The sequence below is a fragment of the Eumetopias jubatus genome, unplaced genomic scaffold (genome assembly GCF_037043125.1).
Source record: "Eumetopias jubatus isolate StellerSeaLion01/CBP00866 unplaced genomic scaffold, mEumJub1_p1.0 scaffold_1, whole genome shotgun sequence".
NCBI lineage: Eukaryota > Metazoa > Chordata > Mammalia > Carnivora > Otariidae > Eumetopias > Eumetopias jubatus.
The window spans coordinates 144330403-144349854 of NW_028274807.1; the positions used below are offsets into that span (position 1 = coordinate 144330403).

At 37.7% G+C, this 19452-nt stretch overlaps 1 protein-coding gene across 1 annotated transcript in view; it reads left to right on the forward strand.

The window, feature by feature from the left end:
• The window catches only part of STT3B (STT3 oligosaccharyltransferase complex catalytic subunit B), a 107926-nt gene extending 92740 nt beyond the window's left edge, over nt 1-15186 (forward strand). Inside the window, exons 14-16 of the mRNA XM_028107048.2 lie at nt 653-766; nt 10295-10507; nt 13559-15186. Coding sequence (XP_027962849.1) covers nt 653-766; nt 10295-10507; nt 13559-13639 — 408 coding nt within the window. The 3' untranslated portion in view covers nt 13640-15186. The remainder of the gene's footprint in view (nt 1-652; nt 767-10294; nt 10508-13558) is intronic.
• Nucleotides 15187-19452: the final 4266 nt, after the last annotated feature.

Here is a 19452-nt window from a genome sequence, read left to right on the forward strand (position 1 = left end):
ATACTCATTATTTTGTCCATATATAAATATCTCTGTAGGATAAATTCCTAGATGAGAAATTTCTATCTATATTGCCAGTTGACCCTCTTAGAGGTTAATTTATAAATTTTATGTAATCCCAATAAAAACTACCACAGTTTTTTTAGACATTTCTCCTCTCCAACCAAAGAACTGATTAGAGTTCATAAGGAAAAATAAATAACTTTTAGGAAAACTCTGAAAACGTGTAATGGGGTTGAGGATGGAGCAGTTGGAGAGAGCTAGCCTACCTGGTATTAAACCATGGCATTGGCACCATTCTTTTTAAATAATTGAGATTTTATAACATGGTTTAAAATCTGCCCTCCCTCATCCAACAAAGACTTGTTCTTTTCTTGTGTTTTCTTAGACACTCTTTGTTTATTTTTTATACATGATTTCTAGACTCAGTTTAAAAAAAAACACCCATGATAGTTTTTGCAGGTTTCTTTTAGTGGTCATGTTAAATTTATGAGTTAATATTCTAATACCATATTTTTTTGAGATAACCAAATAATGGCTTTTTGAAGATACCTCAAGAGCTACTTATGGGGAATTGAGAGGGGGAAACTGGTAGCTTTGAATGTGTTAAATTGAACTGACACAGAAATTTGATTTTTTTTTTTTTTTGTAGGAAAGTGACTATTTCACCCCACAAGGAGAATTCCGTGTGGACAAAGCAGGATCCCCCACGTTGTTGAATTGCCTTATGTATAAAATGTCGTACTACAGATTTGGAGAAATGCAGGTTGGTTATATCAGTTTTCCTATAATCTTTATTCAAAGGAATATTTTTAAAGTAGTCTTGTTTGCCTCCAGAAAACAGGATAATGAATGTTTTAGTTGTGCTCTAAAGAAAAATATGCTATCTAAAGATTCCACACACCCCCTTAAATTTAGATTTCTGAAACTACTTTGTAAAAAGGGGGGATATTTTTTTAGAGCAAAGACTTCTTCCCAAAATATTAATGCTAGGCTCAAATTCAGCCTTCGCTTGCCATCTTACCTTTTGGTCTCATGCTTTTGGAAGACATTTTTCTGTAGGGGAGAGTCTTCTAGGTAGGAAACCACATGATCTTAAGTAGGCTACTTTGCTGTTTGGTGGGAGAAAGCCTGAACTTAAAGAGTCAAGATATAGTCACTTCAGATATTCTCTCACTATTCTGTTACCACAGCTGGCTGGGACTGTCTGGGTAAGAGTTTCCTAGAATATTAGAATGATGTGCGTACAAAAGCTTAAGGGTCCCGACAATGAGTGAATATGCAAAGAGGCATTGTGACAAAATGAAAACAGTGGACTTCCTGCCATAATACCTGGGTTTTAGATCTGGCTCTGTCAGGTTATGTAACCCTTGGACAAGTCACATCCTCCTTGGACTCATTTTTTTCCTTGTCTTTATATATATAGGTGCTGGACTAATGACTTGATTTCTGGGGTTCTTCATAGCTCTCTTAGATTATATGACTGTAATGCCAAGTTAGACCTTCATACTAAGATTTTAGTGAAAACTGCCTGATCTCATATTGCTTTCTGATTGATTCTAGAAGGTAGAGGAAAAATTGCTTGTTGAACTTTATGCAGGGGTCAAGGTAATTATTATTCATTCAGAATTACTCTATAGGTGGCTTTTTTTCTGTTTCTGGTTTTTTTTTCGTTTTGTTTTGTTTTTAAGTACAGTTGGCAACATGATATTACATTAGTTTCAGGTATACAGTGTAGTAATTGGACAAGTTTAGACATTGTGTTCACAAGTGTAGCTACCATCGTCACCATACAATGCTATTACAGTACCATTGACTATACTCTACAGGTGGCTTTAAAAAAATAGACAATAATTTTACTACAAGATTTAGGGTTTTGTTTGTGTTTCAGTTTTCTTTGAAGGCAACTGTGTGGTCTCAAAACTCATGTAAGAAGGAAGCACTTAAACCATGATAATTAGCTCTCTAAGAAAATGGGTCAAAGATTAGTTTTTCTGGTCATAATGATAGCATCAAAAGACTTTTTCGTGTGTATGTCCTTTAAATTTATCAACAGTTTCAAGTCATGCTTCTAGCATGCATTCATTCTGATGTCTTCCCTATTAAAAATAAATTTTTGAGATATGAGTACAACTTTTCTTTCATATAGATATGCAAGAACAAGTTACGCCCTTATTAGCGTTTGTTTTTGCTTTCAAGTTGAATTTGCTTATGCTCTGTGTGAACATAAACTTATTCTGAGAATTTCTTAAAATCTTCTCCCCTTCCCCCATTTTTTCCTTTTTTCATTCCTCATAAATCCTCCCGTGGTTTGGCTTTTCTAACTTCCTTTATAGTTTCCACTTTCTGGATATAGTATCGCTGCTTACTTGTGCATTTATTTAACAAATAACACTGGGGAGATAAAGCCACACTCTGAATAAGATAAAGTCATCATGCAGCTTACATCCTGGTGGAGGATACAGGTAATTTTAAAAATAAATAACAAGCTATAGGGGGGCGGAGCAAGATGGCGGGGGAGTGGGAGACCTGGATTTCGTCTGGTCTCAGGAATTCAGCTGAATAGGGATCAAACCATTCTGAACACCTACAAACTCAACAGGAGATCGAAGAAGAGAGTAGCAACAACTCTCTGAACAGAGAAGCGACCACTTACTGGAAGGTAGGACGTGTGGAGAAGTGAATCCGAGGCGATATTCAGGAGGATAGATGGCGGGGGAGGGGGCCTCCATCGGCCGCTTCTGGCAAGTGATAGAGCCGCGGAGCACAAAATCGGAATTTTTAGAAGTCGGTTCCGCAGAGGGACGTCGCTCCAGTGGCTAAGCGGGAGGTGGAAACCTCGCGGGACAGTGTTCACTCAGGACCCTTGGGGTCACAGAAAGACCGGGGGTGCCTGAGTGCGCCAGAGCTCCCAGGGATCGGAGCTGGGAAGCCGGCTGCAGAGATGGAGCCGAGGCGCGGGCTCTCAGCTCAGGGTTGCCATAAGCTGTGATCAGTGACACAGGCCACTGCTCCTCCAGCAGGGACACAACAAGCGGCAGATCCGGGGAGACTCCCCTTCCTCCCCCGGGAGGAGCGGCGCGGGAGCGCACCGCAGGGATCTGCTGGGTTTGGAGACTCCACACGGGGTTGGGTGCCAGAGAGAAACACTCGGTCACAGGCCGGATGAGCAGGGAGTGGGGCTGGAGACCAGGACACGGGAGTGACTGACTGCCTTTCTCTGGGGGCGCACTGAGGAGCGGGGCTCCGAGTTCTCAACTCCTCTGGGCGAAGTTTGGGAGGCCACCATTTTCACTCTTGTCCTCCAAAGCTGTACCGAGAGCTTGCAGGGAACAAAAGCTCCCAAGAGCAAACCCGAGGAGCTTGGTTAGCCCCGGCGGCAAGGGCAGGGCAATTCCGCCTCCGGCAAAGACATTTGGAAACCACGGCAACAGGCCCCTCCCCCAGAAGATCAGCACCAACAGCCAGCAAGCCAAGACCAAGTTTACCGAGCAAGGAGAACGGGAGAACTCCAGCGCTAGGGGAATACTGCACATAGAATTCATGGCTTTTTGCGATGATTCATTAGTTTTTCAAAGTTAATTTTTTTTAACTGTTTTGGGGTTTTTTTTTTTTTTTGAATTTTTCTTTTTCCCTTTTTCAACCAACATCTTATCAATCCCTTTTTTAAAAAAACATTTTTTATTTTCCATTTTTACAGTCGTATTTTATCCCTTCATAGTAGTTACCCTTATTTTTGGCATATATATATAAGTTCTTCTCTCTTTAAAATTTTGATATACAGTTTCTTCTAACAGATCAAAATATACCCTAAATCACTAGTGTATGGCTTTGTTCTAGTCTCCTGCCTGATCAGTCTCTCCCATTTTTTTTCTTTTCTTTTTTCTTTTTTTAAAATCTTCCTTCTTCTTTCAAACAACATCTTATCAATTCTGTTTATAAAACCTTTTATGAGTTTCATTTTTATAGTCATCTTCCATCCCTTCATTGTATCAACCCTTATTTTGCACATATATAAGTCTTTCTTCCTTTAAAATTTTAGGAGGCACTTCTTCTAACAGACCAAAATACACCCAAAATCTAGTGTGTGGCACTGATCTATGCACTAGCCTGATCATATTTGATCATATTTTTTTTTGTTCTGTTTTTGTTTGTTTTTATCTTTTACTTTTTCTTTTATTTCTCTTTCTTTTTTCTTTCTTTCCCTTTCTTTTCCCCTGGTTTCAGGTTTTTTCTGATTTGTATAGAGTATATTTGCTGGGGATGTTGTTAACCTGTTAGCATTCTGTTCTCTCATTCATCTATTCTCCCCTGGACAAAATGACAAGACGAAAAAAATCACCGCAGCAAAAAGAACAAGAGGGAGTACCGTCTGCCAGGGACCTACTCAATACGGACATTAGTACGATGTCGGACCTAGAGTTCAGAATCATGACTTTAAAGATACTAGCTGGGCTTGAAAAAAGCGTGGAAGTTATTAGAGAAACCCTTTCTGGAGAAATAAAAGAACTAAAATCTAACCAAGTTGAAATCAAAAAGGGTTTTAATGAGGTGCAATAAAAAATGGGGGCACTAGCTGCTAGGATAAATGAGGCAGAAGAGAGAATCAGCGATATAGAAGACCAAATGATGGAAAATAAAGAGGCTGAGAAAAAGAGAAACAACTACAGGATCACGAGGGCAGAATTCGAGAGATAAGTGATACATTAAGACGAAACAACATTAGAATAATTGGATCCCAGAAGAAGAAGAAAGAGGGAGAGGGGCAGAAGGTATATTGGAGCAAATTATAGCAGAGAACTTCCCTAATGTGGGGAAGGAAACAGGCATCAAAATCCAGGAGGCACATAGAACCCCTCTCAAAATCAATAAAAATAGGTCAACACCCCGACATCTAATAGTAAGACTTACGAGTCTCAGAGACAAAGAGAAAATCCTGAAAGCAGCTCGGGAGAAGAGATATGTAACCTACAATGGTAGGAACATTAGATTGGCAACAGACCTATCCACGGAGACCTGGCAGGCCAGAAAGGACTGGCATGATATCTTTAGAGCACTAAACGAGAAAAATATGCAGCCAAGAATATTATGTCCAGCAAGGCTGTCATTGAAAATAGAAGGAGAGGTAAAAAGCTTCCAGGACAAACAAAAATTAAAGGAATTTGCAAACACAAAACCAGCCCTACAAGAAATATTGAAAGGGCTCCTCTAAGCAAAGAGAGAGCCTAAAAGCAGCATAGATCAGAAAGGAACACAGACAATATACAGTCACAGTCACCTTACAGGCAATACAATGGCACTAAATTCCTATCTTTCAATAGTTACCCTGAATGTAAATGGGCTCAATGCCCCAATCAAAAGACACAGGCTATCAGATTGGATTAAAAAACAAGACCCATCCATATGCTGTCTGCAAGAGACTCATTTTAGACCCAAAGACATCCCCAGATTGAAAGTGAGGGGGTAAAAAACAATTTACCATGCTAATGGACACCAAAAGAAAGCTGGGGTGGGGTGGCAATTCTTATATCAGACAAATTAGATTTTAAACCAAAGACTGAAATAAGAGATGAAGAAGGACACTAAATCTTACTTAAAGGGTCTCTCCAACAAGAAGATCTAACAATTGTAAATATCTATGCCCCGAACATGGGAGCAGCCACTTTTATAAGGCAATTAATAACAAAAGCAAAGAAACACATTGACAACAATACAATAATAGTGGGGGACTTTAACACCCCCCTGACTGAAATGGACAGATCATCCAAGCAAAAGATCAACAAGGAAATAAAGACTTTAAATGACATACTGGACCAAATGGACTTCACAGACATACTCAGAACATTCCATCCCAAAGCAACGGAATACACATTCTTCTCTAGTGCCCATGGAACATTCTCCAGAATTGATCACATCCTAGGTCACAAATCAGGTCTCAACAGATACCAAAAGATTGGGATCATTCCCTGCATGTTTTCAGAACACAGTGCTTTGAAACTAGAACTCAATCACAAGAGGAAAGTCGGAAAGAACTCAAATACATGGAGGCTAAAGAGCATCCTACTAAAGAATGAATGGGTCAACCAGGAAATTAAAGAAGAATTTAAAAAATTCATGGAAACCCATGAAAATGAAAACACAACTGTTCAAAATCTTTGGGATACAGCAAAGGCAGTCCCGAGAGGAAAGTATATAGCAATACAAGCCTTTCTCAAGAAACAAGAAAGGTCTCAAATACACAACTTAACCCTACACCTAAAGGAGCTAGAGAAAGAACAGCAAATAAAGCCTAAACCCAGTAGGAGAAGAGAAATCATAAAGATCAGAGCAGAAATCAATGAAATAGAAACCAAAAGAACAGTAGAACAGATCAACGAAACTAGGAGTTGGTTCTTCGAAAGAATTAACAAGATTGATAAACCGCTGGCCAGACTTATCAAAAAGAAAAGAGAAGTGACCCAAATCAACAAAATCATGAATGAAAGAGGAGAGATCACAACCAACACCAAAGAAATACAATTATAAGAATATATTATGAGCAACTCTTTGCCAGCAAATTAGATAACCTGGAAGAAATGGGTGCATTCCTAGACATGTATCAACTACCAAAACTGAACCAGGAAGAAATAGAAAACCTGAACAGACCTGTAACCACTAGAAATTGAAGCAGTCATCAAAAATCTCCCAACAAAAGCCCAGGGCCAGATGGCTTCCCAGGGGAATTCTATCAAACATTTAAAGAAGAATTAATACCTATTCTCCTGAAACTGTTCCAAAAAATAGAAATGGAAGGAAAACTTCCAAACTCATTTTATGAGGCCACCATTACCTTGATCCCAAAACCAAAGACCCCGTCAAAAAGGAGAATTACAGACCAATATCCTTGATGAACATGGATGCAAAAATTCTCACCAAAATACTAGCCAATAGGATCCAACAGTACATTAAAAGGATTATTCACCATGATCAAGTGGGATTTATCCCTGGGCTGCAAGTTTGGTTCAACATCCGCAAATCAATCAACGTGATACAATACATTAACAAAAGAAAGAACAAGAGTCATATGATCCTCTCAATAGATGCAGAAAAAGCATTTGACAAAGTACATCATCCTTTCTTGATCCAAACTCTTCAGAGTATAGGGATAGAGGGTACATACCTCAATATCATAAAAGCCATCTTTGGAAAACTGACAGTGAATATCATTCTCAATGGGGAAAAGCTGAGAGCTTTTCCCCTAAGGTCAGGAACGCGGCAGGGATGTCCACTCTCACCACTGCTATTCAACATAGTATTAGAAGTCCTAGCCACAGCAATCAGACAACAAAAAGAAATCAAAGGCATCCAAATCGGCAAAGAGGTAGTCAAACTCTCACTCTTTGCGGATGATATGATACTGTATGTGGAAAACCCAAAAGACTCCACCCCAAAACTGCTAGAGCTCATACAGAAATTCAGTAAAGGAGCAGGATATAAAAATCAATGCACAGAAATCAGTGGCATTCCTATCCACCAACAACAAGACAGAAGAGAGACAAATCAAGGAGTCGATCCCATTTACAATTGCACCTAAAACCTTAAGATACCCTAGGAATAAATTTAACCAAAGAGGCAAAGGATCTGTACTCAGAAAACTATAAAATACTCATGAAAGAAATTGAAGAAGACACAAAGAAATGGAAAAACATTCCATGCTCATGGATTGGAAGAACAAACATTGTGAAGATGTCAATGCTACCTAGAGCAATCTACACATTCAATGCAATCCCCATCAAAATCCCATCCACTGTTTTCAAAGAAATGGAACAAATAATCCTAAAATTTGTATGGAACCAGAAGAGACCCTGAATAGCCAGAGGAATATTGAAAAAGAAAAGCAAAGCTGGTGGCATCACAATTCCAGACTTCCAGCTCTATTACAAAGCTGTCATCATCAAGACAGTATGGTACTGGCACAAGAACAGACAAATAGATCAGTGTAACAGAATCGAGAGCCCAGAAATGGACCCTCAACTCTTATGGTCAACTCATCTTTCACAAAGCAGGAAAGAACATCCAATGGAATAAAGACAGTCTCTTCAACAAATGGTGTTGGGAAAATTGGACAGCCACATGCAGAAGAATGAAACTGGACCATTTCCTTACACCACACACAAAAATAGACTCCAAATGGTTGAAAGACCTAAACGTGAGACAGGAGTCCATCAAAATCCTAAAGGAGAACACAGGTAGCAATCTCTTCGACCTCAGCCGCAGCATCTTCTTCCTAGAAACCTTGCCAAAGCCAAGGGAAGCAAGGGCAAAAATGAACTATTGGGATTTCATCAAGATAAAAAGCTTTTGCAAAACAAAAGAAACAGTCCACAAAACCAAAAGACAACCGACAGAATGGGAGAAGATATTTGCAAATGACATATCAGATAAAGGGCTAGTATCCAAAATCTATAAAGAACTTATCAAACTCAACACCCAAAGAACAAATAATCCAATCAAGAAATGGGCAGACGACATGAACAGACATTTTTCCAAAGAAGACATCCAAATGGCCAACAGACACATGAAAAAGTGCTCAACATCGCTCGACATCAGGGAAATCTAAATCAAAACCTCAATGAGATACCACCTCACACCAGTCAGAGTGGCTAGAATTAACAAGTCAGGAAACGACAGATGTTGGCAGGGATGTGGAAAAAGGGGAACCCTCCTACACTGTTGGTGGGAACGCAAGCTGGTGCAACCCCTCTGGAAAACAGTATGGAGGTTCCTCAGACAGTTGAAAATAGAGCTACCGTACGATCCAGCAATTGCACTACTGGGTATTTACCCCAAAGATACAAATGTAGGGATCTGAAGGGGTATTTGCACCCCAGTGTTTATAGCAGCAATGTCCACAATAGCCAAAGTGTGGAAAGAGCCAAGATGTCCATTGACAGATGAATGGATAAAGAAGAAGTGGTATATATACACAATGGAATATTATGCAGCCATCAAAAGGAATGAGATCTTGCCATTTGCAACGACGTGGATGGAACTGGAGGGTGTTATGCCGAGTGAAATAAGTCAGTCAGAGAAAGACATGTATCATACGACCTCACTGATAGGAGGAATTTTTAACCTCAGGAAACAAACTGAGGGTTACTGGAGTGGTGGGGGGTGGGAGGGATGGGGTGGCTGGGTGACAGACATTGGGGAGGGTATGTGGTATGGTGAGCGCTGTGAATTGTGCAAGACTGTTGAATCACAGATCGGTACTTCTGAAACAAATAATGCAACATATGTTAAGAGAAAAAAAAAGATAGCGGGAGGGGAAGAATGAAGGGGAGTAAGTTGGAGGGGGAGATGAACCATGAGAGACGATGGACTCTGAAAAATAAACAGGTTTCTAGAGGGGACGGGGTTGGGGGATGGGTCAGCCTGGTGATGGGTATTAAAGAGGGCACGGGGCGCCTGGGTGGCTCAGTCGTTAAGTGTCTGCCTTCAGCTCAGGTCATGATCTCAGGGTCCTGGGATCGAACCCCGCATCGGGCTCTCTGCTCAGCAGGAAGTCTGCTTCTCCCTCTCCCACTCCCCCTGTTTGTGTTCCCTCTCTCGCTGTGTCTCTCTCTGTCAAATAAATAAAATCTTTAAAAAAAATAAAAAAGGCACGTTCTGCGTGGAGCACTGGGTGTTATGCACAATCAATCAGTCATGGAACACTACATCAAAAACTAATGATGTATGGTGATTAACATAACAATAGAAAATTTTAAAAATAAATAAATAACAAGCTTTAGCAGTGAATACTGTAGAGTAAAAGATGAGGAAACAATAGAGGGAGACTTCTCAACCACCAATTTGAAGAAAATATGTCTCTAAATAGATGGTGTTTCGGCTGAGACCAAAAGATAGAAAGGAGCCAGCCTAGCAGAAGAGCTGAATGAAGAACTTTCAGGCTGAGAGAGTAGATAGAGCAAGGCCCTGAAACAGAAAAGAAGTCCCTTCTGTGTGTTTCTGTTACCTATAAAAAGGGCTTTGATGGATTTCCTTTGGTTGGCTGTTTTCGGTTTTTTATGCCCGTAGGCTGCTCATGTACTCTAAGGGTTCGGTGAAATTCTAATTCTGCTCTATTTAGTTTCTCTCTTCCTGATTTCTTCTTATCTAGTTAGCAACATATGAGAAATGTTATGATATATTGCTCTGATTTTGTTTTCCTAGTTTAAACGGAGAGTTTCGCTCTGATTATAACATTTACTATCTTCTAATACCGAATGTTTTCCAATACAGTTAACATCTCATATTAATGCCACTTTTGCAGCTGGATTTTCGTACACCCCCAGGTTTTGACCGAACACGTAATGCTGAGATTGGAAACAAGGACATTAAATTCAAACATTTGGAGGAAGCCTTTACATCAGAACACTGGCTTGTGAGGATATATAAAGTGAAAGCACCTGATAACAGGGAGACACTAGACCATAAACCTCGAGTCACCAACATTTTCCCAAAACAGAAGTATTTGTCAAAGAAGGTGGGTGCCAAGGGAAATCATGTCTATAAAAGGGTAACTCAAAGTTGGTTGGTTTGTCTGGAAAACAGTTACTAAAAGTTACTAATTTTCATTTGTCTCTCCTGTCTTTGAGGCGGGAAAGAAGGCCCTCAAGCCCTGTCCCTTCCGATACTTGACAGGGTTTGGATGTGTATTGTGGGTTTTTTTGTTTGTTTGTTTGTTTTGTTCTGAGATTAGAGTATGCAAAATAAAGAAGATATAGTTTTATACAAAAAAAAAAATTTCATTTGCCAGATCTGTGTAGACTATAGCTTATATACAAAGTATCAAACTAGCCTATTAGGGCCATTCCTTTCAAACTGAGCACTTGAGATATCCCAAGCAGCAGCCTTTTCTGGATAGCATTGTGATTATCAGTGAACCAAGCTGAGATTTTCCAGAGGCATTCTGGCTTTTAGTTTGGGTCATTCCCATTAGTAAGACTTACTTGAAAGTAAGATATATTTGTGGCCATCACTTTCCAAACTTTTGTGAAAGTAAAAATGTAATTGGTTTCTCATCTTTTGGTCAAAGCAAATTTATATTGCATTTTCACGTTCCATTCTTAGTATGTTGCTACTATATTACTCACTGAGTAAAGACTAAGTCTGAATTAGTAGAGTCTTGGATTTAAAAAAATCATTTATCTTAAGATAATTACTTTTAAATGTAATTATCATGACAAAGGTTGTAGATGGGAATTATGATGATGAGACTATTCTAGTCCTTTTGTAATAAATATTTAATAAGATATGAAGTATTTTATTGAAGGTCATTATTGCTCACTTAAGCCAAATAGATCTAATCTTTGCTATAATAGGCTAGTAAAAATGAGTATTTATATAGGTTGCTCTCTATGGGAGATGGGAAATAATGAGCAGTCAGGTAAAATATTAAGGTTGTATTTTAAGGTACTACTCTTATAATACTAATTATTAGACCCATTTCAGTCTTAAGTCTTAGAAAAATGCTTAGGTTTACATTGCTTGGATGAGTTTTTTTTAAATCATTAAAGCAATTGTCTTTCCCTTTGCGTTACTTAAAATATACTTAAAATATATTCAAAGTACAGATTATTTCAATGTGTATTGTAAAAGGGCTAAATATGAACTGTATGATATATAAATAGAAACTTTTTAAACTAATACTTTGTCAGATATAAATTGCCCTGTCTAGACTGATAAAATATGTCACATGGAGCTGACATGCATGTGTTAGTCATATCAAATTCATTGAACAGTATTTACATCAAATGACAGATCAAATGATCTGGTTTTTCATAGCCATGTGGGTGGAGAAACTGGTGAGTCACATCAGTGAAGTCAAAACAAATGCTGCTAGTCTCAAGGCACTTACTCCTGAGACATCTAAGCCCAGTTAAAGTCTACCCTTTCTGAGAAACAAAGCCACTGAACTAGCTGTCTAACTGATGATAGTGAATTTTTTTTTTTTTTACAGTCCTCCGATAGTGAATTTTCTTAATCTGAGCTCTTTTGTCTTCCCATCATCTCTCTAAAATCAGTAAATGAATGGATAAATAAAAATTAGTGTGCCTTGTATGCCCAAAACATACATTCTAATAGCCAACAACATGGATTTTGAATTTCAGGTTTCCATGTCTTTATATTCTGTTTTATACTAGCACTAGAGGAATATTTGCTTTCCTCTCTCCACCCCAGTTTTTACTTTTGGGCTGTATAGTCATTTGAGGACTTATTCCTGCTACTACAAAGCTGACAAGGCTGAGGCACTAGGAATTGTTACGTAGTCCAGGGCTGGAAAAAAAGACTTTTTGACATGGGTCACTGAGGTCTAGTTACATACTTACATAGACCTGGGGCATTTTACAAGATCTTATAGAAAAGCTTTCATGTTAGAAATCTTTAGGTGATGATGATAAGGAAACTAACACTTTGACCTGGTTTGAATCTTTTTAAATTGTGCCCTCTGAAATTTTTTACTTTTTTGCCTTTATAAATTAATAAGTAACATAAATTATGGACAAGTTAGCAGAAGCTAATTTTTATAACCTTAGGAAGGACTGCATTTTGCCTTTTATTCTTGTGCCTGTTAGAAAAAAAATTATAAATTGTTTTAAACTGACATCATAAATTACATGACTTAACATTTACCCTAAATTTCTGAAACCACCTGCAGCAGTTTTTAAGTATTTAAGTCTTCAGCCTTTTCTAAGTGCTTTAAATTATTTGTTTGCAAAAAGCATTTGCTCTTTTCAGTATCTGTGGCTGTGTCAGAGTGGCAGACACATGTGTCTGTATGATTTGTCTTCTAAGATTCTAACATAGCAAATATTTTTGCAATAAGTTCTAACAACATTTGTAGTGATTTGTTTCTTACACCAGAAAACATCTGTTGAAAGTATTTTAGTAGGATCCTGAAGTGTTTAGAAAAATGTTATTTTTTAAAGATCTATGAAACTCAGTGTTACAGCTTTTTTTTTCTTGGTGTTTGGTTTTTGTTTTAAGTTCTTATTTTTCTACCTAAATTGGGAGAATATGCCAAGTAATTTTATTTCTTTCATTTTTGTACATAGGTACGATCATCCTCATCTTACACATAATGAAAGTTCCTAAGTTAATTTGTGTTTCCGATACACATACACAGCTAATTCTTAGAGGCCAAACCAGGAGCCGTATTAACATTTCCTGATTCCTTAGTCTAGTGTCATATTCTGTCATGCTTGGCTTAGCTTACAGCTAAGCATTTAGTGGTTGAGAGGGGAAGAAGAGTTCATTTACCTGATGGTAAGGAATATTATGATATGCATTTGAGGCATGCTGTGGTACTGCTTTCATCTTAAAGCTAGGGACCTAGTCCAGTTTACCTTGGATCTCTCAGCATACTTCGCATAGAACTATTATTGGTGCTCATTGTTCAAGCAGTCCAGTCATAGGACAAACTAAGGGTTTTATTAAGGCAGTCTTCATCACAATGCTATAAACCATGTGTGTATATATTTTTTAATCTGTGGGAAACCTACACTAATATCATCTGTTCTGTTTTCTTTTTTAGACTACAAAAAGGAAGCGTGGCTACATTAAAAATAAGCTAGTTGTTAAGAAGGGCAAGAAAATATCTAAGAAGACTGTTTAAATACACTGTTCTGGTTCCTAACTTGAAGCAGTTGTCCTTGTGAGAACCGGTCTTTGCCTTTAGCTCATGTCATGTTTCACAACAGAGGGTACAGAACCATCACTGGTCCAGATTAATGTACAAAATTTTCTGGCAATGCCTGATTTAAAAAATAAAATTGGCTTATTGAGAACAGCTATTTTCTATTTGTAATGTGAAGCAAGACAGAGCACTGCTGTAAATGTCTAACAGCAGATTTTTTTTATTGGTACATATTATCCTTCAGATCTGAGAATTTGGACTAATTGCACCAAAGAACCCTCTAATTTGGTCCCTGGCACATGCATACTTGTCAATGTTTTTATTTTTTACAAGACCTGCATTTTATTTGAATTACCCAAATAGCAATATGTAAAATACAAATGACAAAATGTGATGTGAGTTTCTTGAACCAGTAAACTAGTACAGGTCTGATAAAAAGGTATTAGAAAAATAATTATACTTCCTTGAACTATATTTATTTTCATGTTTCTCCAATGCAAAGATTGTTTCATCAAATGTACATTTTCTGTTGCTTACTGTTTGCTCTGTCAAAGAAGCAGCTGCTGTTTCAAAGGTGGACCTCTGAGTAACTAATTGATGCAAATAGTCTTTTATGTTGACACATTGCTGCTGTTAGCAGTTGTTTTCACCAGGTACTTAACAGAGCAGATCTCATGCATTGTTCATTCAAGGGCTAAATTTATATCCTTTGGAAGGCATGGCAACTGCACAGAATGTTGCTTACCAGGATGGGGTTTGGTATCACTGAGATTAGCACTATGTTTACATGCAAAAGATTAAGGAAAAAACCCTTAAAGTGGACAGGTATCCAAAGTTCATTTTCTGTAACTCTTCAAAATGACAAAGGATTTGTAAACTTTGCCTGTATTTCTTTCATTTTATAATAGTTTCATCCATCACAATGATTTTACCCTCTGCTCCATTTATTTTTTTAATCCCTGAAGCATTTGATGAAACACTCTTTAATGCTATATGCATTTTCTTACTTTTATTAAAAATGTGACAGTTGTCAAAAAATGCACTAAAATATAAATGGAGATTGAACATGTTCATTTCCAGCTTATAGGCAACTTTATATAGACTTGAAAATTTTCTCCAGTTGTTTAGTAAGTGAAAGAGAAAGGGTTTTTCCTGCCACAGGATATAACTTTTTTTTATATAAACAAGCATAACTTACCACTGCTTTTGGTGGAAAAGTGCAGAATAGTATGTACCTTTTATGAAGAAAAGTGTAATTTACAATATTCAGTGAGAATGTTACTGCTGATTTTCTTTTCCAAAGTGTAGAATATTCTTTGATTTATAGAATTCATTTTTGACCCAGATGATGGTTCTTTTACAGACCAATAAAATGGCTGAACATTTTCACAAATAAAGTGTAACTAAATCTGGATTTCTGATACCTTGTCATTTGGGGGATTTTATTTTACTTTGTTGCTTTAAAATTCAGTGCAGAGAAGTTGTTGACTGTAGGGGAAATAAAGTTAATTCAAATTTTGTGTTAAGTGTTGTCTTTGATAAAAATTTCATTTTTGAAGGGAGTTACAGAGTACTGAACACGTAATTCCTTCCTTGTTCACCTTTACAAAGATTTTAGAGAATATGTGTACAGTAGTCCTCCCCCCTTGTTTGTGGTTTGGCTTTCCTCAGTTTCAGTTTCCCACAGTCAACTGTGATCCAGAAGCAAATGATCCTCCTTATGATGCATCTTCAGAAGGTAAATAGTAGCCTAACTCACATCACAATGCCTACATCATTCACCCCACATCATCTCATCACGTAGATATTTTATCTCACATCATCACGAGAAGGGTGAGTGCAATACAATCTTTTAAGACAGAGACCACATTCACACTAACTTTTATTACAGTAGATTTTTGTCATTCTATTTTGTTAATCATTGTGCCTAATTTATAAATTAAACTTTATTATAGGTATTATGTGTAGGAAAATATAGAATGAATGTATAGGGTTGGGTACTGTCCCCATGCTTAGGTATCCACTGGAGGTCTTAGAACATGTCCCCCTCAGATAATGGGAGGACTGTTGTAGAAAAGAAGTTCTAGATTACTTCAACCTCGACCTACTATTTTATTTTTCCTTCTTTATACTCAAGAATTAAAATCTCATTTTGACATTTTATGAATGAGTGAAGGGGAGAGGAGGGGGGAAGATAGCCCAGTAGGAACTTTATCTCCTTTAAATGAGGACAGGTCTTTAACAAAAGCGGGGCTCCATAAAGTATATAACCAGTCAAGTCTTCATTGTAGAATTTTCTCATTAAAGCAGAAATGATCTTCCACCTTTCTCAGTTTTAGGGAACACCATTTTGGTTCAGTGGTTCAGTAAAACACCATACTGTAACTGCATGTGTGGTTTTATTGTAGCACAAAAGTGAAATTACAGTAGTTTAAATACATTGGAATATACAGTTATTGGCTCAGAATATTCTTTAAATCTCTAAATTCGTGTGTGATCACTAACCCCACATCACAGAGGGACGTATTAAAGATCATAGCTTTGAATTTAGGCTATAAAACAGCTTTTGTTTTTCCACATTTTAGAATTGAAAAAGCTGAGTGCTTTGGAGTAAAAATAAGTCCGTGAGACAGCAAATCCAAAGATAAAATTCAGTTTTCAAACTTACATTATTACCTACTTGAGTTTGCATTTGTAGAAATTTACCTCATTTGAGTCCCTAAGCCATGACCAAGAGGCCAGAGGGCTAGATAGTATAAAAGCATCTTCTAGAGTATTACTGTTTTCATAGCTAAAGGGCCATAAGATGAGATTTGGAGCTACTGCACCTTCTTCCTTTTTTTTTTTTTTATATTTGTGGCAAAAAATATATAACAATTTACCATCTCACAACTGTACATTCTTAAATGTACAGTTCAGTACTTTTGATTACACTGTCATGCAACCAGTCTCCAGAATTCTCTTCATCTTGCTGGAACTGCTGCTTCTTGATGTGGGTTTTGTCAGGCATCTACCTTGCTGCCCATAATCCTCAATTAAGGTACTTAGGTGGAATAGTGGATAGGTGGATAGTTCAACAGCAGTTGCAATTGAGATGGTAGGAAATTGAGACAAACCATCGCTACACAAATGTCATGATGTTTAATTCTCTTTAAATAAACTTCTGTTACTGTGAATATGTAACACAGAATAACACAAAACTATACCTTAGTGAATTACCGCAAAATAAGCAACTTTGTAACCACAGCCCAGGTCAAGAGAACAGAATTGTGCCAGTACTCCAGAAGTTTCCTCGGCTGTAATCCAGTCACTGGCCTGTCCCAGTCCCCTGTCCGAAAGGTAACCACTCCCCTAGCTTTCATAGTAATTATGGATTTCTGATTCTAATACTTAAGTATTTCTTTCTAAACATAACTAATTGCACCTACATTTTAAACGGCGTAAATGGAATCAAAGTATTTTTTGTATTCTCTTCCTCAGTTTTTATGAAATCGATCCAGAATGTTGCATGCAATGTTTTTATTTTCACTGATAAATAGTATTCCTTGTGTGTGTCACTTTCTTTCTCTTCACCCCGCTTCACACGTATTCTGTTGTTGGTAGATATTTGCATTGTTTCCAGTTTGAGGATATTACAAATACTATAGGAATATCCTTTTGCCTCTCTCTCAGAGCATATATGCATACATTTTTTGGTGGGTATTTACCTAATAAAGTAGAATTGTTAAGTAGGATATGAAGGTTCTTGCAATTCTCACATCCTAATTAGCCCATATTAATCTTTCTAATTTTCCCTTTCTGGTGGGTGAATAATGATTTCTCATTTTGTTTAATTTGCCTTTTCCAGGTTACTGGTGAGGATGGCCATTTGGAAATCCTTTTATATAGGTTTTGATTCTAGTCCATTTTTCTGGTTTCTTATTATTTGTCATAGTTCTTTATATATCTTGTATATAGGCCCTTCATCATTTGTGTTGCAAACTGCCTAAGAATTTATTATTTTAATGTAGCCTTATTTTTCAATTTTTTGTATGCCTGTAGCTTTCTATACCCTGTATAAAAAACCTGAGATGTGAAGATAGTCTCTTGTATTCTTTTCCAGAAAGTTTATCTTTTGTATTTAGCTTTGTAGTCCACCTGGAATTCATTTGTTGAGTAGTGTGAACTGTTTTTGGATGCTTTTTGTTTTGTTTTGCATATGTATATATAATTATGCACCATTTCTTGAAAAAAAAATATCCTTTTCCTACACCTTTGCAGTACTCCTCTGCGGTATAAATCAAGGGTCCATGAGTCTACAGAGAGTTCGTACCTTTGGGTCTTGACTTACTGTAGGCTTAAGATAACTAAGATACAGTAAAGCAAGTCCCTCTCCCATCCCAACCTTGTTCTTTAATCTTCCTTGGCTGTTTATTGCCCTATTTTGCTTTTCTGTATAAATTTCAGAACCACGTTGTTAAGTAACACCATAAAAAGAAAGAAAAAGAAATCTTGTCAGGCTTTTGATTGGGCATTGAAACTGTAGAATAATCTGAACACCTTTAAAATATTGTGTCTTCTGTGTGTGAACATGGAATATCCTTCAATTTATTTAGGGCTTGGTCATCTTTAATTTCTTATTTCCAGTTTTTAAATAGGCCTTGCACATTTTCATAAGTTTTATTACAATATATGTTGTTTTTTGATGTCTTACAAAATTTTATTTTTCAATTGTCAGCGTATAGGAAGTTTGGTTTTGTATGTTGAAATTATACTCCACAACCTGTTAAATTCTAACAATTCAGATTATTATAAACATGTGCCATCATAATTGAGGAATAATGGCAGTTTTATCTCTCCCTTAATAGTGGTTACATTTTTTTTTCTTATGCTGCACCGATAGGACGTCTAGTACAGTACTGCATAGAAAAGGTAACATTTGGGGGCGCCTCAGTGGCTCAGTTGGTTGGGCAACTGCCTTCGGCTCAGGTCATGATCCTGGAGTGCCGGGATCAAGTCCCACATTGGGCTCCCTGCTCAGCGGGGAGTCTGCTTCTCCCTCTGACCCTTCCCCCTCTCATGCTCTCTTTCTCTCTCTCAAATAAATAAAATCTTTAAAAAAAAAAAAAAGGTAACATTTGTGTTTTGTCCTGTCTCATATGGGAAGATTTTATTTGAGAGAGACAGTGACAGAGATAGCGAGAGAGAGAGCACAAGCAGGGAGGAGAGGGAGAAGCAGACTCCCCACCGAGCAGGGAGCCCGACCTGGGACTCGATCCCAGGACCCCAGAATCATGACCTGAGCTGAAGGCAGATGCTCAATCTACTGAGTCACCTAGGCGCCCATTTTTTAATTTTTTTTAAGATTTTATTTATTTGAGAGAGAGAGCGCGACAGGAGAGAAAGAATGAGCAACAAGCAGGGAGGGGAGGGAGAAGCAGGCTCCCCGCTGAGCAGGGAGTCTGATGCAGGGTTGCCAGCTCAGTTCCTTGGATCATGACCTGAGCCAAAGGCAGACACTTAACCCACTGAGCCACCCAGGCACCTCACATGGGAAATTTTTGGTATTTTTCCATATGCTGAGTTTTTATCATGAATGAATCTTATCACACGGGCTTTTTTTTTCATTTACTGCGACAATTCTGATTTTTCTCTTTTATTCTGTTAATGTAGTGAATTAGAGACTTTTTGTTCACAGTGTTAAACTAAATTTGCATGCTTGAAATAAAAGTGATAGAATTTGCTAGTAAGGGGCGCCTGGGTGGCTCGGTTAAGCGACTGCCTTCGGCTCAGGTCATGATCCCGGAGTCCCG